General features: G+C 37.4%; 1 protein-coding gene across 3 annotated transcripts; it reads right to left on the reverse strand.

Annotated features, from left to right (window-relative positions):
• Positions 1-162: 162 nt before the first annotated feature.
• On the reverse strand, positions 163-27,660 carry LOC105123888 (spatacsin carboxy-terminus protein). 3 transcript variants are annotated; one of them, XM_011023655.1, is made up of 26 exons: positions 27,329-27,660; positions 26,865-27,041; positions 24,571-26,775; positions 21,763-21,838; positions 19,799-19,921; positions 18,197-18,452; positions 17,620-18,111; positions 17,357-17,542; positions 16,961-17,257; positions 15,439-16,086; positions 12,378-12,780; positions 12,125-12,252; positions 11,725-11,895; positions 10,685-10,885; positions 8,686-9,246; positions 8,458-8,517; positions 8,027-8,355; positions 7,418-7,844; positions 6,099-6,566; positions 4,829-4,945; positions 4,615-4,736; positions 3,800-4,532; positions 3,327-3,581; positions 2,800-2,982; positions 2,171-2,512; positions 163-1,336 (listed from the first exon to the last, which is right to left on the reverse strand). In XM_011023655.1, exons 2-26 carry the CDS (start codon positions 27,037-27,039, stop codon positions 587-589), a joined length of 9,708 nt encoding a protein of 3,235 aa, XP_011021957.1. In that variant the 5' UTR covers positions 27,040-27,041; positions 27,329-27,660; the 3' UTR covers positions 163-586. The 3 variants fall into 3 exon arrangements, with proteins under 3 accessions (XP_011021957.1, XP_011021956.1, XP_011021954.1); XM_011023654.1 differs by having other exon boundaries at positions 8,461-8,517; positions 24,571-26,778; XM_011023652.1 differs by having other exon boundaries at positions 24,571-26,778.

Consider the following 27,660-nt stretch of genomic DNA (forward strand, 5'->3'; position numbering starts at 1 on the left):
ATAAATTCGACCCAAACTTGTCAGGGTCTGAGCCTGATATAGCGGAAATCTTGACTACAGGGCCGTCTCTTGGGGACTCTCGCCTTTTCCTTCACCATCATGGCTAATTCTCCAACATGGTTTTGTGTAAATGTTCACCTGTAGGAGCACGAGAGATTGTCAAAAAAACAAAAAAACAATGCAATTTTATATTGAACCAGGTATACTGAAATTGTACATTTGTTACAAAAATGACTTGGCCTCGCTCATGGCATCAAAAGGGAAATAAAAACTAAACATGTCCCCAATAGCACACCACCAAACCGCAAAAAGAACCAAACCAATTTACACTGCTTCAGTTGTATAAACTAATTGAGCTGATCTACGTATATTCTTTACTTCTTCAAGCCACCATTCTGAATCACCTAGCCTGTTCAATCTAAGTTGGAAAAGTAAAGTACCCTTTCAAACTCTTTCGCTAAGCTAATTTACAACTGTGTCAATTTCACGTCCTTCACAAGATATTACAAGGATATAGCATCCTGCTGCTATCACCAATATTTCCCACCACCGGCCATCATAATCAAGTTCAGTGTTGCTTCCATTTTCACATCAAGGGGAGGTAGGCACCGCCATGCCCTTTCCTGAGGACTAGTGGTGCAGCATTGTCAGGAACCTTATCCAATGCATTCATACATGTATCAATGATGTCAGTGAAACCAGTTGCAATGGTGGCCAACTGCAACCTTAACCTCAAATCCCGTGTCCTCTTTAACAAGCATCTGAACGATCTCCCCAGATATTTAGCCCATTCTGCAGGTAAGCCACCTCCAGTCAGCCAAACTGAGAATTGGGATTGGTCACCTCTGGCTGCTACCTCAGCTCTGTAGAATCTAGCCAATTCAACAAGCATTGAAGGCTGAAGTGGAAGCACAGCCACAAATTCAGCAACAAACTCTTCAGTTAGTTCTGGTTTTAACATCTGATTCCAAAGTACCAGTGCCCACTCACTTGGCTGGTTAAGACCATAGGCTTCAGCAACAATTAAGGCCTCCTGGAAATAGGATTGCTCAACCAACAATCTCCTGGCATTGGTTTCAGACAAGTTCAGCCACTTGCAATCTGGCATTCGAATTTGCAGGGAAACAAGGGATGCGTGAGCACAAGCTCCGCGAGTTTTATTGCCAGCATCAATGGAAGAGTGAACTTCAGCCGCTTCAATGAAATATCGCATGGACTCAAGGAGATCTTCATTTTGGTCCTTGTCATAACGGTGAAACCACTGCTCAGAAGACTGCCATGCTCGTGACTCTAAAAGAGCAGCAGTTTCATGCTTCATGTCAAAGTGGTTATAGACCTGAACAAGAGACGAGCGATGTTTATCCAAATGAAGAAACAGATAAATCACCAGATTTTACAGTTTAAAATGGATCTTATTGAAATCTCACTCAAAGCACCAAGCCATGCCACTTAGCATGCAAAAGATAATAAGTCAAACAACGTGTCTATCCTGCCAAAGCACGTTGCCACTCAAACCTGCATGCTCGCAGTGGCAACCTGAGACACATTCACTTGCACTCAGAAAATGGTCCTTGTCAAAAAAATAAAAAATGTGGATTCTGTGTCCCCATTGTAGTGCATGAAAAAAATGAGCTGAGACCAAATAAGCCAAGAAAAGCTGAAAGAAACAGATTTGCATAATAGGGTGACATTGCAAGCCGTGTATTTTTATATGATATATCTTCATATTGCATCCAAGAGAGTTCATTTCCTAAATGTAGGAGTCCTACACTAGATTTTAAAAGGAACAAGTTATCATGAACACACATGAACAACAGACTAATATGAAACCTATCCCCAAGGAATCTAATAATACAGCATATGCATCCCACAATCATATACTCCACTAAATAAGGGCTAAATGCCTTAATCAGAAAAAAAATTAGTCAGCCATAACAATTCTCTTCTCACAATTACTCTGTTTAAAATCATATACTCTATAAGATGCTTATAAACTGAATTCTTTTTTACTACAACCTAACCCATTTTAGGCTGACCTTGTATGGTTTCCATCCTTTCCACTTGAATTACAATATTTTCTTTTAAGTATCTTACCAACTAGTATAATACTTTTTCACAACCCATATTTAATGTTCACTTCACAAAATAGAGAAATGAAGACCATACGGACCATAGCAAATGCATCATGATCTTCAGGGTTGAAATGCTTCAGTGATGTAAGAACAGCCATTCGAAATCCTCTGACAGCCTCAGCAGTTTCCACATTTGTCTCTGCAGCAGCTGAATATTTCTGAAGAAGAAGATCCAGCTGACCGTTTTCTATGAGAATGCCAAGAATGAAATTAAGAGCATGGAAATTTCCTACTCCAGTTATCAGGCGAGCCAAACATGGAAAATCACCCTCAGACACATAAGCTTCCACCCTGGTTGCAGCAAGGGCTACAAGAACATCAACTCCATCAAGGCATGCTGATGATTTGTAGAAGTGGTGTGACAGGATAAGAAGCTCAACCTAAAACAATAAATTCCCAGTAAAACAAAAGTTTATGATTATCAATAACAGGATTGAACAAAATCCAGATTCGCCTTTTTTATCATCCATTTTCTTCTTCAGCAGGAAGTGCTATCAAGTTGTCCCTTCTAATAGACTGAATGACCGTTAACAAAGTCATAACGGTTGTTGAAAATGATTGCCATTTGGGCACATAGAAATACTATCAGTGCTCATAACAGTTGTTGAAAATGATTGTCATTTAGGCACATAGAAATACTATCAATGCTCACTTATAATGACAATACCTCACAGGCATGTGGTATTTCCTGTCCAGTAATCACCAAACGCATCAACGAGTGACCAATTTCAGGTTCAGAAGGGCAAAGCTCCGCCCACTTTAAGAAGTCAGAAAATCTCCATAATAGAGGAGCAGGTCCTTCCTCCTTCTGAGAATCCATATATCCCCCACGATGCGCAGCCAGTAGACCCTGTAATATGTCAGCAATGCAAATAATTTACATCATCGATAACAAGTACTAGATTGCATAGGACTTGGTTCACTTCATGAAAAAATGGGCAAGGAATATGATATGCAGTCTCCAGGTACGTTGCCATTTACACACGAAAAAAAAGAAAAGTTCCAAAACTATTTATTATACCAAGTTCATCAAACAGTCTACAAAACCAACTTGGATCAAACCAGAAACATCATATTTAGTCTACTGATCAAGAAACATCGCACCCTATTTCAAAAGATGGAATCCTATGACATGAATTTAAGAATAAAATATGCCAAAGAAAAAAGATACACAAGGGAAAAGAGACACCAGACCTTGAGAAAGGATTCTGCAAGAATTCGAGCAATACTAGCAGCTGGCATGGAATGAGTTTGCACTATGAGAGATGCTTCTTCAAATGATTCTTGTGCTTTAAGAGCAAGCAGCCGAAGCAATTCGATTGGCTGCTTATCAAATGCCTCCAAGAAAGAAAGACCCAAGACATTTGCAGCTTTTACAACTGCTATAATTCTCTTACACAGTCCACGTCCACTTCCTTCAGTAAAAATTGTTGCTAAGCTCTCCAAGACCTTCATTGGCATAGTCAAAAATTCCAATCCATGCGTCCATTATGCAACAAGACATCACATAAGGACATGGTTAGCAACGACAATGGACTGCAAAAATAGGACTTAGAAAGGGAAAAATCAAAGCAAATTAAATTTTCATATTAATAAACAAGCATATTTGTATAGAATAAGATGCCAAATTTGAGAAAAGAAGAAACATCGGATATTTGGAAAGTAACCTGCAGTGGATCAAGCAGATGCTTCTCAGTTAATATATTATATGACTTGACAACAGAACGTGTTTCCTCATCAAGCATTGATGTGGATATTTTGCTACCAGGGGTTGTTATTGCTCCAAGCTTTAGAGCAACATCAACAAGTTTAAATTCAGGAGGGGTGTGTGCTGGAGACAGCTTATGTTGAAGTTGCTTGGAAGCTGTTATTTGTCCAAACTCCAGTAAAGAAAGAACAGCTCTTTCCAGCTCTGCAGGTCCAACCCTTTCCTCCCACTTCGAGAAAGACATTTCTATCTTTAAGTTTTCATCTAGCAATGGCAAGTCAATTCTAGAAATGAAGTTAGTGGAACAATCTTCAGGCTCAGTACTTTTATCTATGGGGTCCATTAATGGTCGTCGTGACAGCACATTGCCTTTGGCCCTCCGTTTAGTCTTTGTACTACCCCCAGCTGTCTGAGTGATGGAATCCAATACTTGGTTTTTGTGCTGTGCCAAGTTATTTTCCCTTGCATCTTGTTTTTCTACAGTTCTGCTTCTCATTGTATTGATATGATTGTCCATCTTTGTTATTAAACTTGCTGTCTTGTCAATGATATTGGAAGCATTTCCAATAGCAGGATCACCACTGGAAGTTGTTGTAGTAAAGTCTCTATCACTCTTTGCCTGAGCTTCTGATTCTACTGCCAAGAGCCATACTCTAGTCTCAATTTCTCGCAGAAGGTGCAATGGATAAACTCTGATAAAATCACCACATATGTCAGAAACAATCTTCCTAAAAATAGGAGAAATGGAAATTTAATTTGTGATTCAACACTTACGGATTGGACAAAGTTATCATCCCACTTAACCACTGAAGAGAAAGCAGCAGCAATTCATGAAGCTCTCTCGCTGGAAGATCTTTCTCAACAGCTTCAGCATGTTTAAGGAAAAATAACCCAGCCTGCAAATCATGTGCAAGCACACGAGCTCAAGGCATTAGTAGCAAGTTGCAAAACATGATTCTCAATGATGACAGCTGCTAATAAAATACACCTGTAAAGGAGGGAAGGAATATCTGATGAACAGTGTCTGACAGTGGCCCCATAAAGCAACTCTTTCTTCTGGGACATCCCAAAGGAACTCTTTCCACTCAGCTACCATGGATTCAGCCTGAAATTTGAGGGGACCAAGAAAAGTTGGGACATCAAGAGTATACCACAAACACTTGGACTTCTGATTATGAACATGAAAAGTGTGTCATGCTTGCTAATAGCATCCATCCCATCAATGCATAATATATTTCGAATTTTTAACATTGTAACCAAAGGAATCAAACAGAAGTTGATTCAAGGAAACTGCCCAGTTGCTTTAAAGCCTTCCAAAGACAAACTTAGTCGAAGACATGGAAAGGCATTCTAGTGCAATAATATTCTTACTGAGTAACATTTATGGGTAAAAACAACAAAGCATGAGGGCATGTACCCATCCATTGATTTATCAATTCACACATAAACAATTCATTAAAACAAATAATGTCTAAAGAAAACCTCCAATTTCAAATGAAGACTAACTTAAACAATTACCAAGTAATCCTAAATAAAATACTTAACAGTGTAAAAATTACCTTTAGCAATCAAAATCACCACAAAGTAATTGCATGGACGAAACACTTATGATTCTTTTGAACACTTGGTATCCAATGCTTCAACTCATTCTCAGGGAAACTTTAGTTGAGTAGAGACCATTTAACAATTTTACAACCTTGTGTGTGCGTGGGCGTGTTTAATTGTATGTTAAGTTGCCTTGAGAATAGTCAATTGTTGTAATTTATACTGGTTAATTATTGCATCTCTCTTCATATTTAAGAGTTCTCAATCAGATATATAAATCAGTCTCCATTTATCTCCATCTCAATAAACTTGTACCTATCTAATCTATAAAAATCTAATTTATATCCTTCAAAATACTAATTTTCTCCTCTCCTAATAACCTGTTCAATCCAAAATAAGAAATGAATATTGGCCCAAATAATGAATAATATAAGAGTGAGAAGCTATCATCTCTCTCATGTTTTTGCAAGTAATGATGGCGATTTAAATGCACTTTCAATCAACTTTATTTTGTGACTATTAGTATACGAATGGAATTTTTTAATCAAGATAAAATATATGATCCATAACTTGTAAGAGTCCGATTATGAAGAGAAGTTGTTTTGATTCAAGTTGCTTTCATGGGAGGATGTATTACAAATTACTCATGTAATACTTGTTTATGAGAAAAAATATTAAAATTTAGTCACATTCACAGAAAACCCTGAGTATACCTGAATTTCAGTAACATGGTGAACAGCAGATTTCCAAGGTCCACCACTGGCATCCAATTGCCTGGCCCAGTTACGTGCTTGCTCCCAATGCCCATTCTTTTCCAGTGCTTCTAAAAGTGAAGCATCATCTAGAGCCTGATTTCCAAGATGTAAAGCATCATCCTTCCGCAGTGAAGGCTCCGCTAAATTGATTTTCCAGTAAAGTCGTCGATAGTATGTTGCGGTAGATCCGCCATCACCGAAGTCCGTAGCAGCAAGAAGTTGTAATAAACATCTTTTTTCATAAGGAGATGGACAAGTTAAAAGCATGGCATTGGCAGCTTTTACAGCAGCCGAGCTTATCCATGAAGTTCTGACCTGCCCTTCAATTACTATGTTTGCCTGCATACTGGTTTGTTCGTCCTTTATCCTGACAGAAAAGGAACCCAGATGGGCTGAAGCTTCAGACAGGCGCATTTGAGAAAATGCCTGAAAGGGAAGAAATAGGTTAAGTTTCTGTCAGAACATGATGATCCCAATGATCTCATTGTTTCCACAACTCAAGCCAAAACAAGCAAAATTTGTCTCAAAATAAAAATATTACCAAAAAGGAAAAGGAAAAAGAAAATAATCATACAAGATATGGTTGGCCAGCAAAGTTACTCCACACAAAAAAAATAAAAATAAAGAACATTGTTTTTAATTGTGTTTCAAAAGTTCCATCCATCCCATCCTGTTTAGTTCAAGGTGCTTTACAATGGTCCTCAGTTTACTCCATGCCCATGCAAACAAGACATACAACAAAACATAATGAACATAATCTGATGACAAAAGTCAAGCTTAGGATTCTGGTTCTCTGAAAATTGAACTTCCATTGGCTAAGTATGCATTTGAGACAAGTAGATGAGAACAGATAGTAAACAAAGATCACAAGAACAACAGGCAAGAATTTCCTTCATGCTTTAATACAAATGCAAGTTGTTTCCAGAAGCCCTTTGGAGAACAATATGAAAAGTTCAGATTTCAGTTTGTAAGATTCTCTTTTGCATGTGTTAGACGGCCTTCACTTAGTATTCTCTTAGTATCTAAATTTGGTGATGCATTGGACCTCAAGTGAATGCCTTAATTGTGGTGGTAGGAAACTAGGAAATAAACCTTTAGCCTGCCTCTGTGGAATCAGGCCTTATGTCCCTTTTGTTGGACAAATGGCAAAAGGGGGAAAGAAAGAAAGGTCAACCTCTATATTCACAGCATTCAATATCTATTACTAAGATAATAAATTTTTCTACACATCAACAAATAACAAGAATGAGAAAAGCGGGCTGTAAGTTTATTCAGACCTGAAGAGCACGGATGAAAGGTAGAAAAGAACATGAAGGAAGAAACATTTCAAAAGCTCTCAGCAAAGGTAGAAACAACCGTTGTTCACAAAGCACTGCCACCATCTTAGAGAGAGACACAGGTCCTTCGTCAGAATCACTTGAAACATTTTTTTCACCAAAATCTACTTTTCTTTCCTCTTCAGCAACCGCGCCTTGGGAAGCAGGCCTTGTTGCACCACCATAAGTAGTTGAAACATCATCGATGGCAACCAATGAATCCACATACATTGGCTCCATAAGCCGCCTACGTTTTGCATTCTGCCGATTGTAATGAACTGTTAAGACCCTGCTACCTGCTGGCAGGGAATTCGTAGCTTGCACAGCAGCTTCAACATTATCTGCAATCTGGGATGCAATGTCATTCACCTTGATGGATGAAGTTTCCCTGTAAATATAATTCAACAATAAAATGAATTCACAAGGAAGCACAGAACTCATGAAGAACATACCAAATATGAAACAAAATACAAAAAGTGACTACAACACAATGCTTGAGCATCTAAAAGCTTGAAAAGGTGTAAGAATATAGAACTGCAAAGCACTATTTCATTTAGATCATGGGATAACCTTGCTGCAGTGATTTCCAGCCAAACTGTTAGGCAGGACAAGGGAGACGCATCAGGAAAGCACGATGCAATCATTGCCAAAATTGACCAGGACATCTCCTTTGCTTTCTTCAAGAGAGACTCTCCAGGATTTTTCTGCTTCTCACAGTCTGCTAAAATTCTAAAGAGCTCAGCAGGAATAAGCATGTCTTCTTGGAAACAGTGAGTTTCACTCCCACTTTTCCCTGTATATGTATATGCTGGAGAACCAGATTTCTTTCTCGACTGCATGCCTTTTAAGACAGTTAATATATGAATTTTGAGACGTGGATCACTGAACTCCTTGGTTGCCTGCAAAATAATATCATAACACCATAAATAGGGAAAATTCCATCAGAATCTTTTGTAGCATAACCTGGATTCAAAGAATAATTAGAGGCAAATGATATGTACTACTTGGACAACTGAATCAAAAGGGTATCCTCCAATCTGAGCTTCAGACAGAAATCCAACCTTGTAGAAGACAAAGGGAACATAAGATTAGGAGCTGGAGTTTATTAAAATCAAAATGAAGAAAGCATGCCATAACAAATCAAACGAAGGACATGATACAGGCAAATCCAAACATTATTTTTCTTTTTTCTTTTTGTTGCCTCTATGAAGTTGAGAAAAGATAATTACCCAATCATTGTCTCTCGCTAAAACAGTAAGATACTTTGTGCTTAAGGGAAGTTGATGCATCTGACAGAAGAGTGTAACTAAATTCCAGTGTTGGCTTGCTACTTTTTGTTGATCTCTTAATTCAGTTCCATCACCAATACCAGTCAGCAGCCAAGATCCACAAGTCTTTCCATCCATCATTAGTGGAAGACTAGCTTTCTCCAAATGCTGCAGGACTAGCATGAGAGCTCTTGAAGATTGTTTACCAGCGAATGAATTTGAAGTCCCCTTTAACTTAGAGTTAGTTACACGATCCTTGTGTAGATATTCATCGGCAAGTGATCGTGCTAGAGACTCTACCACATTACCTCCATGTGATATCGATTGAAATGCAGAACCTTGGGGTGAAATTTGGCTATATTTCTCATTGTTCTCACTTAATTTGTAAAATGAAGATATCCGCCTCAAGGCAGAGACATCCACGTGAAGCATGCTGGCAGATAAACCACAAAGCTCCAGGAGAAAAGCGCATGATGAAACCAACACAGAATCCATAAAATGAGCAATAGCAAGTGGAATGACCTGAAAATTCAAGTCCCAAAAGATATTTTACATGGCATCACTTAGGTCAGATAAACAAAAAGTACTGTTAACAGAACGCTTTCTGCATGCACAAGTCTGCAACCGCAAATGAAAATCAATTGAATTGGCCTCCATTACAAAAGAACTGGCTCCATCATTGGAAGGCATAAATTATTTTAGCATGTAAATCATTTACACTCAAATAACCATCAGAAAATGAAGCACCAATTTGTGTGACTTCTCTTATATTTCTGTAAACCACCATCCCCTGCTTTGCCCTAGTATCTTACGCAGATAGGGCTTTCGCTTCTAGGCATGAAAGAGAAATATAAGGATGTTGAAACAGGTAGAGGGCATGGGATATCAATTGTCCAACCAAAAACAAGGCATCCTTACACCTCATTGGGAAACAATGGACAGAGAGGTTGTCCAATTTTCCAACATTTGAAGGCAACAATGAGGCATGAGTGGAAGCCTTTGAGAGGTTTAGATATTGATAAGATAGGCAAGATTATTTCACTTCCAATTCTTTCAAGGGAAGACAAACACAAAGTATTTGAGAAGGCCCCTGGAATTTTGATAAGCAGTTTTAAAGAAGCCTTGGCAGATTGCTTTGTTCAAGAACCTTCTCGGGGTCAGGCCTTGTGGTATGCTTTAAACAGTTATAGACAGGCTATAATATTGAACTTCCAGCAAAGAAGGTTGGCCTCTTTATGGAAATGGAGTGTAATGATATGAGGTGGCACAAATATGTTATTTTTCAAACTCAACCTGAAAAACTCCACCTTTTCAGGGATCTATGGTCTAGTGTAAAATGGCAAACTGTGCTGGATTTTGTTTAATTACAAATGGTTGCCCAGCCTGTGTCATTACTGGGGCTAACCAGGCCATACTGCCTATAGCTGTCAGACCGTTGTTATTGTTGATGAATGTTGATGATTCATCAACAATAACAACGGTCTGACAGCTATAGGCAGTATGGCCTGGGGAGCCCCAGTAATGACACAGGCTGGGCAACCATTTGTAATTAAACAAGGTTTGAGGTACATTAGAGACATAGATTGGGGGGCACAAATGGAAGAAGAAAATCAAGGCAAGAATTGAGTCGATCAGGTAGTGAAAGCCACAAGGAAGTTTGGATCCACTCCAACAGTAGTGAAATATCAGTCTTGGTTGAAAAAGAAAGCCTATGCTTTCAGCTAAAGGATATCAGTATAACAAGGGAAATGCGCTGCCAAAAGCCAGGAAGATTATCACTGGAAAATCCTCCCTTAGCTCAAAGCATCACTACAACTTAATCATTAGTATAACCATGATTTAAAATCATGTGGACACATACACTTACAGTTGCAAGTCCAAGATTTCTATTATTGCACCAAATAATAGCCCCAAAAATAGCTAATTTGAAAAAATACAATTCTACTCAGTTAATCCTTACCGATGAAAGAGCAGCCTCTTCACTTTGTGTCAAAGGTGCAAGAAGGGCCTGAACATCTGACTGAACATTTCGTTGTCCATGTGATGAAGCACCAGATTGGCCTTCTAATTTCAACTTTTGAGCTCTAACACCAAGGATATGGTTAAATGCTGCAAGTGCACGCCCACGATGTAAATGGTGCTCAAGCCCAAGTTTAGTTTCCTGAATTTAATGCAACACAATCAGATAATGAAGAAGACATGAATGGAGGTGTCAATGAAAAGGAAGATTCTCTCTTTCTTTTTTTCCCAGGAACCAAAAAGAAAGGTGGAAAGAAAAGCTGAAGCATAACCAAAAAAAAGTTTGACCCATTACAACAGCTCTTTGAAACAACTAGTCAACACCAGCACGCGAGACTGCGTAAACAAAACTCACAAACAATTGATGTTCATGTCTCGTTTCCCATTGGCTCATATTTAGGATTTGAAAATGCTAAAATTAGGAGCTACAATGAGTAAGTGGCCAAAATGAGAAGAACACAGAAGGGTGGGAATCATCATAGCATAACATGCATGGTCAAGTCAGTGTATGTGAGTGCATGCAAAAGACAAAAGTTGTAGACTGTAAGCCAAATGCCTAATGCTATTCTAACAAGCTAAAAATAAAATATCTCCACTTTCTTACCATTAGCATAGTTGTTGTACCAAACAAAGCATTCCCAAAAGAAAACTTCTATGAATTTCATTCCACTATACAGAAGCCTGTTTTAGGGAAAAGAAGTACATAGCAACTAATAAACATTATATAGAAAATAGGATTTCTAAAAAGAAAATGGTTTCCCTCCTTTTTTGCAAATTCGCCTACATACAGATTAAGTGAAAGATTCCATTTAAAGTTCCATAAAAAATTGCAACTGAAATTTCAAGATACAATGCCTATGATAAAGTTGAATTCTCTAGAAAAATTTCACAAAGATTAATTTTATGGACTTAAAATCAATATACATATATGGTACACATGCGTGCACGAGCGAGCATGCACGCGCGCGCGCATATATATACCTCAAGTGAAGAATTGTAGAGTTCCTCTTGAACATGCTTTTGGATAGTTGCCTCCCAGTAGACACCATTTATCTCTGTATGTTCCTCAGCATGCATGAAAAAATCAAAGTCTCTGCACAACAAAGTTTCTCCAGCAGGCAGACCTGACACTGACTGCCAACCAAGAGGACCCTGCATGTCATGCAAAAATCAAGATATATGTAAGTATTTCCAACAAAGCAAAAGAACAATATTGTAAGTCATCAGAAGACCTAGGATACCTCTTAGGAAACCAGCATGGCATAAAGTTTAGTGAGATACCTATTTATATACTCATTTATGACAAGAAAGCTGAAATCAATCACAAAAAAGTAAGAAATAAGACGCAGATTTCAGAGACATGATGGAGCTCAAAAGCAACCTGAATATGAAGCTGAATCAATCTCCGCACAGCCTTAGGAAACCAGCACGGCAGCATTTGTAGAAGTGAAGTATCACGTGTAGTGGAGAAGAAGATATTGTCATGCCAGTTTAGATAGTTTGCTAGAGCTGAATTTCCAGATACATAAACAGCAAGCAATTAAAAGAATCAGCAACAGGAAACCAAAAACATTCAGCTGATTTTCCTCTCCCCATGGATTAACAAATCAAAGAAATATAATTGGTTGGCCTACCATTTGTATTTCCCTTAGGACCCAAGAAATTAGAAGCTGTGTCATGACCAAAACTTGCTGCAACAAGAGTGCGCCACAGAGTAGGAAATTGCTGCAAAGTGGGCCTGAGGTTTTCCAAAGTGCACTGAGCTGAGGAGCTACCGTGCCTTTTCACACTACCACTACTCAAGCAATTTTGTATTGGGTCAGTGGCATACATTAGAGTTGCTAAAGCTGCCATTTCACCCCCACCTTCCGCTATATCATCAACAGTATGAATTATTTCATCGATCTCCAGAGCATTGAGGTTGCTATCAGGAACTAAATTAGGTGACATTATTGTTCGAGCATTGCAGAATGATGCATCATATTCATGCCCCTTAATCATAGATAAAAGCAACCATTTTGCCCATTGACAATCACCCTGAACAAGAAGCATCAGATAAAGAAAATGAAGCAGATCAGTGTATGTGTAAATTGTTAAAGAATAAAGATAAAGTAACAATATCAGAAAGATCCAGAATGATAACCAATACAATAAAGAGAAAGAATATAAATATTTGTCACAATTAAGTTATAATTGGATAAATTAACTCTTGCAGTCCACCATTGAAGTATGTTATTCAAAACTAAACAATAGCTTCACCAAAATAACCCATTTTGGAGTAAAATTGAATTTGGAAGTTGAAAGATAGTAAATCACATCATATCCCCCTCTGGATAGGAAAGGCTCAATTTTGTGAAGAAAACATTTTGGGGAAATTTAAAAGATCACGGAAAAGGAAAGAGTTACAGTCTTGTAGGCATAAATGCAGCCTGCTAAGCTGTTAAATTCTTGTATGGAGAGGCAAAAACACGTGCACACAAATGCAGACATTCACTCTATTACGTAAAGACCATGGATGAAGCAGAGAGATTCCACTAGAAAATTATAAATCATACAAGTTAAGCAATGATTTCACAACTTTGCCAGCACACGATCGATTGAAGACAGACAGCTTCTTTTTTATCAATTCTGTGCAAGAGATCTTTTCCAATGTAAGCCATGCATTTTGGTTGGGCACTACTCCACTCAGTAGTCACCTAGAAGGATTGATTTCAAAACCACCACAGCTGAGAACCACTGAATGGAAAGACACTATTCGTAATTTTCCTAGTAAAAACTATCCCAGGCAAAACAATGATGTCTCTACTCTTTGGCTTTCTCAACATGCCTTAACATTATTCACTCACTCATCATCCTGTTTCCTTTTTTCTCTACATCCACACCATGCTCTCCATATCGTAATTCCTCCTACTTACAAATCCCAATCTGGAAAGTCCATGCTAAATATGGTACGGATACAAGCCTGGAGTGTGCTTTCAACTCGGGTATACAAAAGGAGTAAACCAGCATGCCATATGATATTGAATATAAACATAAGCTTTGAAATGGATGTCAGATACAGATAAATTCCAAGTGTGACTCGTTAAGTTCAAATTTGAAGGCAAGGATAGATCTGAAAATTGGATGCATAGAAATCCATTTGGAAAACAACAAAAGCATGTAGAAGATATGTCAAAGGGAGAGAGGGGGAGAGAGAGAGATTTGGCATAATAACATATGGCAAAGGGCCCGATGCAATGGTAGAAGTGCCCGACTTATAATTCAAAAGATAAAAGCAGCCAATTCATACAAAATGCTGACATAATAAAATTATATGACAAAGGGCTTGATGCAATAAAGTGCTGGAATTAAAACACTAGAAGATATCAAAACTTGAAAGCAGCTGCTTCAAAAAAATGCAGAAGGATAAGACTGTCTCCAAACTCTCCCTTCAATTCTATGACTCTTGTTAGACTATAAGTAACGGCTTTTTTGGCTGCCATGTGAGAAGTAGCTCAGAGCAGATATGCTAGTTACTATATGATAAAAAGAAGCCCATTAGCCCAAGGCAGGTTTCTCTTAATCACTCTTCTTCCATATCAACTTACCCATCCCCACCCACTCGCAGTGATCTGTGTCAAAAAAGATTTTTCCTTCTTATTTCTCCATTCTATCCTTTTCATTTAGCTAAGTACATAGAAAGACTTGGATTCCGAAATGAACAAAAAAAAAAGGTAACGTTTGGATATTGCAGAGAGAGATTGGGCTGGGATCTGAAGAGTTTGGCATAATATAGCAGATAGTCAAGGGAATCGCAAATCACTAAAACATAAGAAGCCCTAGTACTGTCGCTAGCAAAGAGGAACACAAGCTCTGAGCTTCATGAACCCAAAGCCTGTATGAGAGAGAAAGATTTATTTTTTTTTCTGGCAAAGCAGATAATCTGAAACAGCCAGAGATGCACAAACTTGTTCAGGATTCTATAAATTACAGGGTCTATTAAAAGGTCCCTCTGAAGAAGATCACCTCCAAGTTCTATCTTTTACCGTCATTAACATTTCTGTACTCCTTAATCAGGCCTCAAGATGGTTTTTTTAAAAGCATTATTTGTCAAAAACAAAGTAGTTTGCTACAACAACTAAACAAGTTATATATTTGGACCTGCAGTGTGACAGATGATTAAATTTCCCAGGAAAGAAATGGTGATGCCTTCCTGAATTGGAGACTGAAGTGCACAGGACATACATAAACACTCAAAATGACATACTTGTCTAACTCTCAAACTGAAATACTTGTCCAACTAGCGTAGCAAAAATTTAAGAAGGTACTAGCTGCCAGGGTGTCATTTGCAATAAATGCAGGATATGAAAGATGAATAAGATGTTACTACTTGGGAATATTACTGGATAATAGCCTTCTCTATTTTAAAAATGAGTACGCATAAACAAATATATGTAGAGGGAGAGGGAGAAATTAACTGCTTTTACAGAAAACACCTAGATGCTGTCTGAATTAAACCATTAACCTATCAGATAGGTGAAAATATAATAATACGTCATAACTAGAGCTGCTAGATACAGCAGTTCACGAACCTATAAGCAGAAGAGAGTAGAAAGTGCATAATACCAATATGAATGCACAGCTGTACATAAGCAAAGATTCAGAGAAAATACCACATCAAGAATAGTTAGACTCAGTGGGCATGAGGAAACTTACAGCAGCTTCTTGCAATGAACCAAGCGAATCATTATCTAGAACCAATTTGTGATGGTCATGGTAAAGGTCCAAAAGGTTTGGCAAGTTATATTGAACACAGTAATGTACGAGTAATTTATGCAAAGCTTCCTTGCAAACAACATGAAACCTTCCATCATTTGTGATATTGAGATCAGATGAAACCTCAGCAGAATAATCCTCCATTGTCATTTTATCAGACCTGCTAGTTATGAGGCCTGAACGAGCTAGCAGAGCTACAATCTCACCAGTGCCTTCCCAGTATTCATTCAAAAATATAAATTTCTTTGCAAGCTCCTGCTCCATGAAATTCCTTAACCACATGGAGCAAAATGCATTGGCAGGAAACCTGAAAATCTTGACCCCTGGAATATCAATGCACACAGAATCCAATTCTTCAATGGAGCATATGTAACTGTTGTACTCAGGAAATTCACAATTGGATCCAACCTCTGTAGCACGCTGTAAGTTGTCCAAAGTGATCTGGAGGTTTCCATCCGATAAAACAGATGTGGGTATGAAGTCCAAAAGTTTGGAAACTTCCTCACAGTCATTGTGGCATAGATAGTACTCTAGTTGAGATTCCCACAATACATGAACACCCATAATGAAAGGTTGGTCCAAAACTATCTGTATAAAAGCAAAAAATTATGGAGAGGATTAAAACCCATCGTCAAATTAAAGCCTTATAGAAACTATAAATGAAAACGATGTGAGCACAAGTAACAGAAAAGAGAATCTTAAAGTTCAATATATATAGATTCTATTTCATAATTTACAAGTTTAGATGTTTTAATTAACCCTCTAACAGCTGCAATTTGAGCTGAGTAACAAATAAAACATCCAGCACAGATAATTAGAAAGCATAAAGTGAAAATGGGGAAAGATTATTAAAGAGCTAACAAAGTACGACAAACATCAACTGAATTTGCCATGGCAGCTGAAAAGATACACCATTGAATTCCCTTTAATTGTTCAAGTGCCAATGCCTCAACATTCTAAATTTTTGTCAAGTGAAGCATTGTTGTGATGGGAAAGAGGCAAACATCATAAGAGAGTATGAGAAAAGAACTGCAGCACTTGCCCATTCCACATTGCATGTCTTGCAAAAAAATAACAGTAATAAATAAAACATGTAGCTTCTAAATGACATCCTTCTATTTCCAAAAGTTCAATCTTCACTTCTTCTGGATTAGACAAGTGCTAAATTTGGCATCTTTACCGCAGAATCAATTGAAATAAATTAGCGACCTGCATCCTTGTATGTTTTACTTGACCATCCAAAGGAGTAAGTTGATAAATCAGTAACTATTGTGGTCACATGCTGTAGAAATTCAGTAAAGAAACAAAAACTGCCACATCATAGACATCACTCTCAAACTTTTAGCATGGACCAGGTCCCATCTTAGCACAGGATTTCATATTCCTTCATTCTGGCTTCAGATGGCATGCCACACTCCAAAGATCCATAGTACAAGAAAAGAAAAGGAACTAAAGTACTTACACGATCAATGGTTCTCTGGTCCCAGGCACTAGACCACACTGCAGCAGCAGCCCAATATCCAGCATGAGCAGTATCTTCGTCAACCACAGGATCAGGAGAGTTCCCATTTATGCTTGTCCATGAGCCTAAAACTACTCCATCAATTTCACCACACTCAATTGTAAGATTGCTAAACATATGTGATGGCAATAGCTGCAGCTTAATTTGTGCTGGTGAATTTAAAGTTGACGTAGCTTTCTTTAGTGCCTCCTGCTGACCAACAAAAGTTCTCCAGAAACTACTGCTAGGGTACATCCTCTTTCCAGTAAAAAAAGAAGAAGAAATTCTCATCAGAGTTGAAATCCAAAATTAAACCACGACTCTAAAATGGAATGGATGATGACAAATTTCAGGTACCTCAATGAGTAATATCTTCTCAAATGTTTCCCTTTCATATGCTCCCAGGTAACCATATCTTCTCATATCCTCTGCAACTTGAAGTCGAAGAGATCTCCTGACCGTGCCAAAAAATAGCTGCTTGAGGCAGGTTTCAACATCCTCTCCAAGCCTTTGCAACGTTGCAACAGCAGGTTCAGTTTCCCCCTGTTTATCATGAATGATTAATGCATAATATAAATCACTGCACCTTTGGCTTTGTCTAATAAACATAATTAAGCTACCTTTAAAAATAGGTCATAAGCAATGGCTCTTCCAATGTCACGAACTTCACTGAAAGTATCAGGCATTTCTTTACTGGTTTCTGAATCTTTAGAACGATGAAGATGCAATTGTAGAACTGCCAAAGGGAGACGACCAGATAGTAGTGCATCTTTAACCACAGTATTTAGGTCTAAATTATCCAATTTCCATCGTGCAATCATCTCTTTAGGATTTTCAAATGGAAAAACCTTCTTTCCCAAATTACCACCCTGTGGCACAAGAACAGATACTCCATTTGAATCTTCTATATCCAAGTGAGTTCTGAAATCCAAGGAATCCTGATACATCAAAACAAGCTTCTCATTAGTAGAACCGACAGAAAACATAGAGGCCAAAAGTTCTTGTTGGTTTGGTGTCTCTGATAATGCAGCATCTGCTGAAAGAATAGAAAGCTGAGATTCATCCTGTGATAAATTTGCCTCCACCAAGCTTAATTCCTCCCTACCATCCACCTATAGCATTCAAAAATATAACGTGGTTAGCAGCAGATAAGAAGCAAACAATTCAAAAGTGTGTTGTAAGCACGCAGAAGCATACCAATCCCAGGCCAGTCTTCTTGAATTTTGAGCTCAGTCGATATTGAAGATTCCGAATAATCTCTAAAAGGTGAGCCATATCATGAAGACTTCTTGAGGCCCCCATTTTGTTCTGTACTTTATGTGGTAGAACTGGTGGAAGAGAAAGTAAACGGGTCCTCCTAAAACCCGGTAATACATATGCATCTTTCTTATGCTGGAGCGACCCACATTTCCGGATCATTTTGGTTGTAAAGTGGCTGGCTAATGCAAGGAGCCTGTGATGCAGATTTGAGGAATTAAAAGGAAAAAAAAAACAAGCTATTCAAAAGCTAAACAGTAGACAGCATGGTGTACAGCAAAGAGGGATCCAGGAATAAATAACAGAAATCCACTAGGGGTTCCATCCGTTCCGAGTTAAGTAGAGCATGGCTGATCTAGCAGATAAATTATTGGCCCATGGGCAATCTAAACTGTGGCTTAGATCGTTAAGTAAACAACAGCACTCAATCTCCTTATTTTTATTTTTTATTATGAGATGATGAAGAAGCAAAATCCATTCTTTTATTTGCGGAAAAAATGCTACTGGAAACTCAAAAAGGCTCCTAGATACCATAATAATCCAGTTAATGATCTATTGTCAAGAATCAAGTTTAAGAATACACTTAATCAAACCCAACAAGCCAGGAACTCAATCCCATCATTGAAGATATCATGAAAGAGCAAGTTATACAAGTTGATCAATTGTGGAGAAAAGCTTCGTGCTACCATCACTATTTCCTCCCATAACAAAAGGCATTGCTATCAAGTCCAAGAATGTGATTGCAAGCCTTAGGTTGACATATCAAACTTTGGGTTTTTAATCGAACATTTTAAAACTCGAAGTCGAGTTTTTCCAACCAAGGAAGATGATGCAATATAGAAGAATGATTTTCAATTTATTTTATAATATTAGGAATTATTATCTAGGATAGGTTTCATTAGTTAAGAACTTGTTATCAATTAATATTATTTAGTATTTTATTCTAGTAGGGATTTTACTTCCTTATTTTAACTAGAACTCTTTTAGGGCTTTTTATGAGCCTATGCAAAAATGTCCATTATACTGTGGGGAGAATGTTTATAATTAATTAAGATTAATTGAGCATTGTTTCATTTTATGTTCTTCCAACCCCCTTTCTATAAAGTCATTGTCTTCTTCTTCCTCTTCCTCATTTTTTTTTTTTTTTGGTTGCAGTCTTTAGCCCTTTCAAGTTCGAGTTAACCAAACAATTCTAAGAACAAAAGGAACTAAATATAGAAAGATAAAGAACCAAATATGTAAAATATCAGGTGTATACAGGAAACAAGATCAAAATCAGAAAAACTTTAATGTATGCCGAAGAATTGTAATCTATAATGATATGATTGTCAATTCTGTACAATCAACAATCTTTAACATTGTCAAACAAATGCATAGATATCAAGATCCAGATAAGTTGATGAACTCTAGAAAGGAGCAAAATTTGCACAAACCTAAAATTTGACATGCATTAGTATCTTTCTAGCAATTTCTTTCATTAATCATGAAAAAACTGTAACCTCATTTACGAATATGAATAACAATCAGAACAAAAACGTTTACCTTGATGCAGCAGAGACCTCATTATCATTGCTATTTCTATGAGACATCAGATAAATTGCAGCAAAAAGCAATCTCAAAATGCCTTCTTCTGCTAGATTGATGCCTACAAGCATTTCCAGAGATCTGTTGAACCATAAAAAATTAGTAATAAATAAAATTGAATAACTCTTAATCAACCTACTATATTACTACTGCCAACAGAACAACCATATTTTGGTCCTTTTTTGTGATTAAATAATTGATCCACACAATATGAGATCAAGGATCAGTTGATTTATGTAAAAAAAAAAAAAAATTCCTCCAATATGGAATGGACAATGGAGTAGTGCGCTCTTTAGAAACCGTATATCCTACTTGGAGGTGCAAGGCATTTGACTCAAAAATTCAGCCCAAACCCCGCAGTCCTCTATAAGGGAACGGTTTTTGGAATTACCCTTTCAAGATCAAAAGATTCTAGGTGATTGAATACAAAGGACACGTTTTCCAATAGAAGTTAGACTACAGAATCAATAAAAAAAATGTATCAATGAAACACAGGATAATTCATAGTCAAGAGGACCCCACCCCCTTAAAAAAACAAGAAAAAGAAAGGAAGAATACAAAAAATTTAAAATCTGCTTACAGAAATTAACTATGTCATTTCCTAACAGCCTTATAATTTAGACTAACTGGTTTTCCATCATTTGTATACATATGCATGTGTTAAGACTTATGATAATTATTTTTAGTAAGAAGAAATTTAATCTAAATAAGAGAAGAGTTTAAAAAAGAGATAAATTAATTGCACCCTCTCCGTTGGATTAAACATTTAGCTACTTCTTCATTATGCCAGTTGATAAGGGACAAAAGAGATTTAAAGCGAAAGAAGAGTGAAAGAAGAAGCTAAGAAGAAAAGGCCAAAGAAAGAGAAGAAAAGCTGAAGAGAAGGATGGGGGCTGGAAAAGTCTGCAATTTTGCAATTTTTATTCAATTCATCAAAAATTGTCTAACATTTAGAAAAATAGAATGTAAATACTAAAACCCTAACTAGAACAAATAATTGAGGTTATAGCCCACTAAATAAAATATCCAACAATAACTAAATTAAGATCAATAAATAAACCTAAATAAAATCCAATAACACATGGGTTGGGTTGTCCTTCATGATCGATCAAACAAACGTGTGAACAATGTCTTGGGCCTAATGTCCCCGTCACCGGTTTAAGTGAAGTAGCTTTGAGAGCATATCATTTGGCGAAAATGATCCCAGAAAACCAATGTCCAGCTACATTCACCCGACAGTGATGCACCTTGGTAATTATGACCATGATGGTGTTCCCAGTGAAATAAAAATGGCACTTGATCTAGAAACTTTAAGCAGCTCCCAGCCCCAATAGACAAGTGTGCATATGTGCACAGATACAATAAAAACCTTCTTAAGAATTTACTTGTGACCCTGTTTGTTATGAGCTTTTTTCACATCCATTTGAGCTTTTTTCTGCAAAGCATCTATTTCAGCTTTTTTCACAAGTGTTGGATGTTTTACAGAAAAAGCTTGTAGTTTCTGCTATTTGAGGATTTTACATACCGCCACCACAATGCCAAATAACACTGAGTTCATACATGCATGTGCCTGTGAGGGTTAATATGGATATCTCTACAGACTATGTATATACTGTGACGGATCCAAGGACAGGGATCACCAGGAACAGAACATTCCCCTCAAACCCTTTTGGACTCAGAAATAATTCCTACATATACATGCAATGGCACCACTAAAACATAAAGGTTAATTGTCCATGTGAGTGTGTTTTCATGCATGCAAGTTCATGAAGACACATACACAAACTTCTACCATGAACCAATATATAAACCATAAGATCATAACCTTATAAACAACAGTTTCACACAATACAGAGCATAAAATTTTCACTTTTAAACAAGACAAGAAATTAAAAAAAAAAATTGGATGTATAGAATCTTACTGCTCAATTTCATCATATTTCAGGTATTCCAATGCCATCTGTAGCCGCCGCAACCTAGAGATTTTCAACTCCCACCCTGACATGGCAGTGATTAAAATGATTAATAAAATGTTTTAAGTCCATTCAAACTTCAAAAAAGAAGCATGTCTGACACTACCCAATCACCTTTATATTGTAAATCAGAAACCAAAAACTGACTACAAGACAAGAAGCAAAGCTGCACCATAAACAATTTCGAGAAACTGGAGAACAATTCATACAGATAAGAAAGGTCCTAAAATATAGCAAATAAGAAAAAAAAATTCCACATGGCTATGCCCTGACAGTAAACCAACTGTTGAACCCACATATGTATTGTAATTCTTGCATTGGTGGGACCCTAAAGTGATCATTAGCTCAACAATGCATACACTCATCAGGTACAGCAAGTTCAATTATCGGTGACCTTATATCTTGGAAAACCATGTCGTCCACATAACATGAACGGTCATCCTTTCCAACTTTGGAAAGAAACAGTATACAAATAAAAAAGTAATGGTTAGATCCACATGCAGCAATTCAGGCCCTGTGTAATGAACAGATACTATTTGTACTCCATGAGCAGACTCACAATGCAAAAGGCAGTTACTAGCATCTGAATACATGCTTCTTGACTATTCTAATTTTATACATGAAATCTAAATTTTACTCGGGCACGAGTAATATTGAAGAAAACAATGAGGAGACAGAGCTTTCAATTGGATGATTAGCAGCAAACTAGAATTCAAAAACTTAATTTTTGACCTTAACATTTATGGTTTAGGACAACATTAATTAATTGTCTTTTTTGTTGGTTTATGATGCCTTTGCCTCTTCTGCATATATGTCAAGACGCAACACAAATAAAACATATCCACATGAAGCACAAGGTACCCAACTGCCAGCTACCCAGTCATGGCCTCAGGAGTTGAGGTCCAAAAAGCAACTTGCTCAAGTAAAGAAAGGCGCCTTAATAATGCATAACAAAACTTATATTTGACAAGTGAATACAATAGGAACTTATCCGCTATCATAATTCCATACCATCTCTCCCTTAGGTAACTAATTACATGCCAAAAACACAGTAACAAATCTTTTTAGCAGTATTTTTTTTAATTTTGAATGGACTTAATTGAGGAAGAGAAGAAAATTGCAGTGCATCATTGGAGGACAAGACATCCTCTCAAAAACAGAAAACAAAGAAATTAGCTTAAATCACTCTCCATTCTCCAGAAATTCACTCAACAAAACTTCCAAAAACTCCTAATATAAGAACTGTAAAGAAGCTAATAAAATTATTATCCCAGGTACATCGAAATCAACTATTTTTAGGAAGTGTTCCATCTAAATCTACTAGCACCATATCATTTACAAATCACCTCTCCTAAAACATTAGTCTCTCTTTATCCTCCCAGGATCCAAAACTCATATCAAAATAAACTCCTCCAAGTTAATTCCACACACCCCTGCTCTCAAAAAAATTAGAGAAAACCTGTTCCCAAATAAACTGGGCAATGAAAAAGTAGATAACTTGAAGTTTTGCTGCTAAAACATAAACACAAACATCCAGAAACAATGCCTTAGGATGCCTCACACATGCAACAAGTCATTAGTATTAACCTAGTCAAGAACTACAGAGCAAACGAGCATCTTAAACTTGGAAGCTACCTTAGCCTTAAAATATAAATAGACAAAAGGTGTGTGAGCTAGGAAAAGCTTGCTGAGATAAGAGACAGAAGGTGTCCAAAAAACTCTTCTTCAAGAAATACAAACTGCACCATGAATCTGTAGCAAGGAAGCCAAAATCCACCTTCTCCGTATATTAAGATTTCTCAAAAACCAAAAGGTCCGAAAAAAACATTTCCCCTTTTAGGTACAAAAGTTAGAGATAGGAGACAAGCAATTCAAATAGCATCAATGTCTATCACCCACAAATCTTCCCAAAATGTACACAAGATCCATCCCCTATTTACAAGGAACTAAAAGACACGAATAAAGAAAGCTCATTTGAGATAAATTGGTACTAATTTTAGCATTCCAAACATTCAATTGAGAAGCTGAAGGACATGCTCTATCTTTGGCACAATAGAATTGGACTACTGAAATCCCAGGAACATTCTAATAAAAAAAACACACAAACTTTGCACCCCTTCTAACTTGGGCCTACCAAAAAAAAATCTAAGCTTACCAAGTGATCCTGCTTGGTGACACCTCTACCTGATCACAGAAACTCCCACATTAATTTTATTTCTGTTAGGCGCCCATATAAAGATTGATGATATAGAAGGATACACATTTGTCCAGCTAAGAACTGATTAACCAACTTACAAAATGATCCCAATGAATCTCACCTCCATTTAATTAGAGAAAATTCTGCATCATTATTCGATTCTATTATCCACCCTAACAAAGGTTGATTACAAGGATTAAGGGCAAGCATGCTTTGTCTAGTAAATACCAGTCATCTATTTGTACCTATAGTACCATTAATTTCATTTGATCGGACATGGAACAAAATGAAGCAGAAATAGCACACAGCAAGCATCGAACAAAAAAAATAATGTGCACGCATGCATGCGAGCGATGGAGGGGGAGAGGAAGGAATCAAAAGGTAGACAATAAACGTTAATAAAAAATAAAATAAAAATTTCTTTGTATTGGAAAGGAAACCAAGCATAATCTTCAAATGATATAACATGCATATATCTGTAGATGCCATATCATTACAGACATATAAACATGCTATATAATGGCACGCTAGGAATTGCAAAACTTGAACTTTCATCTCACCATTAGTCAAACATAACTGATCTGCCTCTGCCGGGCCTTCATAGAGAAGAACTCTATCCAAAACTTCAACTTTCCAAGGTAAGAAGGGTTCAATTGACTCTCCTATTTCCAGCATTTTTTTTAATTGCTGTCCAATGTCTGTTTTGGTAGTGCGCTGCTGATATCCAATGGCTTCAACAGGAAGGAAATCAGATGCAGCAGAAACAGAAGGAAGAACAACTGAAAGACCAACTTCAGTCACCAAATAAAAAAATCCCTGGAAGGTACAACCAACTGCTTCTCCAACAGAAGCTTCTTTCCCTTGGCTATAACACTTGTTAACCCTATTATTCAAGCATCTATCATCATGAACTGCTGAGCTTGAGTGCAGATTAAAATGAACAACTTGAGTGGTTCTGTGATTTTTAGCATCATGCTTCTTCATGAGTCGAGTGATTCCCATAGGTGAAAAACAGACGTAATCGTCTTCATTAAATCTCTCAGTGGGAAGCAAGACTTTCCGCACCAGGTGTGAACTTGCTTCATAATCATGAAACGTGTGAACAGCTATCTCCGAAAAACCACTCAATAATAAGTCTTCACACCCATGATGGTTCAAGTTTTGGATTTTCTCAAGCGTGTTTATTCCAGCATAACCCAAAAAGGAGAATTTTTCATTCGTAGTGGATGGATCATTAGAGTATACCCATTGGTGCCCTATGTCAGAACCACCAACCTTCCAGCCAACAAACATCCCAAGCCCTAAATGTTGAAACTGCTGAAGCAATTTATCATAAGCGCCATGGTTGTTTGAGAAATAGTTACTAGTAGACATGACATATACCACTCCGTATTTATCAACTACAGCTAACAAGGATGTATGGGATCCAATAAGCAACTTTCTAAACATCCTTTTTCCAAGGAAATCAACACATTGGGGATTTGAATTGTATTGAACTTCAAGTTGTTTGATCTGTAAATCAGCGGGCATAGCCACCTTTTCTCGCTTCCATAGGCCTGAAAGAGGGTTTAATCCAGAAGCTCGTAAAATATCTATATATGCAACAAATTCACCAGACATTGCAGCATAAAAGTAAATTAACCCGGAAGTATTTAGGCAAACAAGAAGGTTATCAGAAAAGCAAAAGTCTGCCCACTCCGATACATGGTCTACATGTACACTTTGCACAAGCTTCACTAAGGAAACCCATTGGATTCCCCAACTATCTAACTTTCCAACAAGAAGTAGACTTTTTTTCCTTCTTCTTTCACTTTCATTCCCAGTACCCACAGAAGCAGAATTGACTAGTGTCAAGACAAATCCAATTAGGTCATACGAATTGCTGGAGAAAACTCTGGAGCATTTGTATGAACCAATACAAAAATCATCATACAAGCCATCAGACTCGGTTACAGCTATCTCGTTCTCTGGTTTGAAAATGGTTTCACAATTGCTCTCCTCCCTATTTGCGATGGAACAGTCTTGATTAAGTAGGTTCAGAAGTGGTGAAGTATTATCAAAAACACTAAAGGAAACAACCTCTGCAGAGCAAGGAAAAGATGTCTTCTCTGGAAACCTGGTCCAGATGTTACCCTCGGATTTGATAGTCTCGACTTTGATGAAAAATGAACGCAACCACCTCTTTGAAGCAACACCTTTCGACAACTCATCAGGCCCACTTTCCTTATCCATGTCTAGCAGACTTCCTCTATTTCCATTAGCCCTTTCATCAGCCATGACAGTAGAAGTGCTTTCAGAACACGAGCTGGAAGAGTCCTGAACCTTCAAAAATTGAGCTGGCATAGAGGAAGGGCCCCAATCAACCCACCGCCCTTGCCCAAATTCACCCTCCAGTGCAGATTTAGTTGTTCCTCCATCAATATCAGGCTTGCGAAAAGCATGCACTGTAACACCATCGCTGCTGGACACAAATAGAAACTCTCTAAATGAAGCCTCCTTGTGCTGATTATAAGTATCCCCACATACACCCCAAGCAAGTGAATTCACATCATGAACATAACCACAGTTATTAGATCTCAAAAATCCGTTTTCAAGAGAAAAACCACTGTCAAAATCCCCTGCAGATGCAGAAGAGCATGGAATATCATCCTTCAAATCTGACCTACTAGATTCAGTACACAATTCCGAGTTCAGCGCTTCCGAAGATTGACATTGAAGCCTTTCATCACCTACAGGTTCTGAGACGCAATTACTGACAGATTCCCCTGCTAAAATGATTACAGAAAAAAAATACATAAAAAAGACCATAATCATAGCATGCATAAACAAAAGGATTTTGGCGAAGTCTATTTACCGGCAACTAAAGGAAGGAGCAAGGCTTCACATTGATAAGACAGTAACAACAACAGCTCCCTGGTCGGTGATATAAAGCCCTCGCGAAATTCCGACAAGTCGATGTTGAACTTAGAAGGGCCCCATTTGTGGAGCTGCAGAATTGCGGGACTCTCACCGCCAAGACAGTAATCCATCTCTAAAACAGTAAAAAAATCTATTAATTAATCCAAGCATTTTACTGAATATTAAAAATTGATTCATTAATCGCAGCAGAAGCTATCAAAAAAAAAAGAACATTCAACTATTCCATTAGATTAATCAAATTCGAATTATTTATATTTATAATCATGATCGTACAAAAATTAAAAAGAAGGCAAAGAATTGTATGATTAAATGACAGAGAAACAAAGAAAAAAAAAAGAGTTAACATTCCTTCTAATCGGAAATAAATAGATAAGAATTGAGAAAGAAAAAAAAAGGAACCTGAAACTGTTAAGCAAGCGAATTGGTTGTGCTGGATTCAAGCCATTTGCTACAAATTATTCTCGAGTTTTGGGTTCTGCTACAGTGTAATTGAGTGCTTCTTTCTTTTTGTTTTCTCTTCTGTTTTCTTCCCCTCTTAGTTAAAAAATAAAAAAGACAGAAAGTTTACAGGATTTGAAGATGCGTGTGTTTTTTGTTTGCGTTAAAAGGAGGAAGATGGGGGAAGGGGTATGGTGGTCAATTCGTTAATTATGTGCAGCAGTCCAGCGAGGCTGGTTCTGGCTTTCTGTCTCCGAGGCGGGATCCTCTGCGGCTTTCAACTGGCTGCGGTC

The sequence above is a fragment of the Populus euphratica genome, unplaced genomic scaffold (assembly GCF_000495115.2).
Source record: "Populus euphratica unplaced genomic scaffold, PopEup_1.0 scaffold12.1, whole genome shotgun sequence".
In the NCBI taxonomy this organism is placed as follows: Eukaryota; Viridiplantae; Streptophyta; class Magnoliopsida; order Malpighiales; family Salicaceae; genus Populus; species Populus euphratica.

Bases quoted from the DNA above. Each gene is read 5' to 3' on its own strand.
- LOC105123888 (XM_011023652.1), bottom strand. From the start codon at position 27,039: ATGGATTACTGTCTTGGCGGTGAGAGTCCCGCAATTCTGCAGCTCCAC. The intron at 16,087-16,960 runs GTAAGTACTTTA...GCTTTTATACAG, and splicing joins ACCAGAGAACCATTGATCGT to ATAGTTTTGGACCAACCTTT. The intron at 2,983-3,326 runs GTCTGGTGTCTC...GACATATTACAG, and splicing joins TTGCAGAATCCTTTCTCAAG to GGTCTACTGGCTGCGCATCG.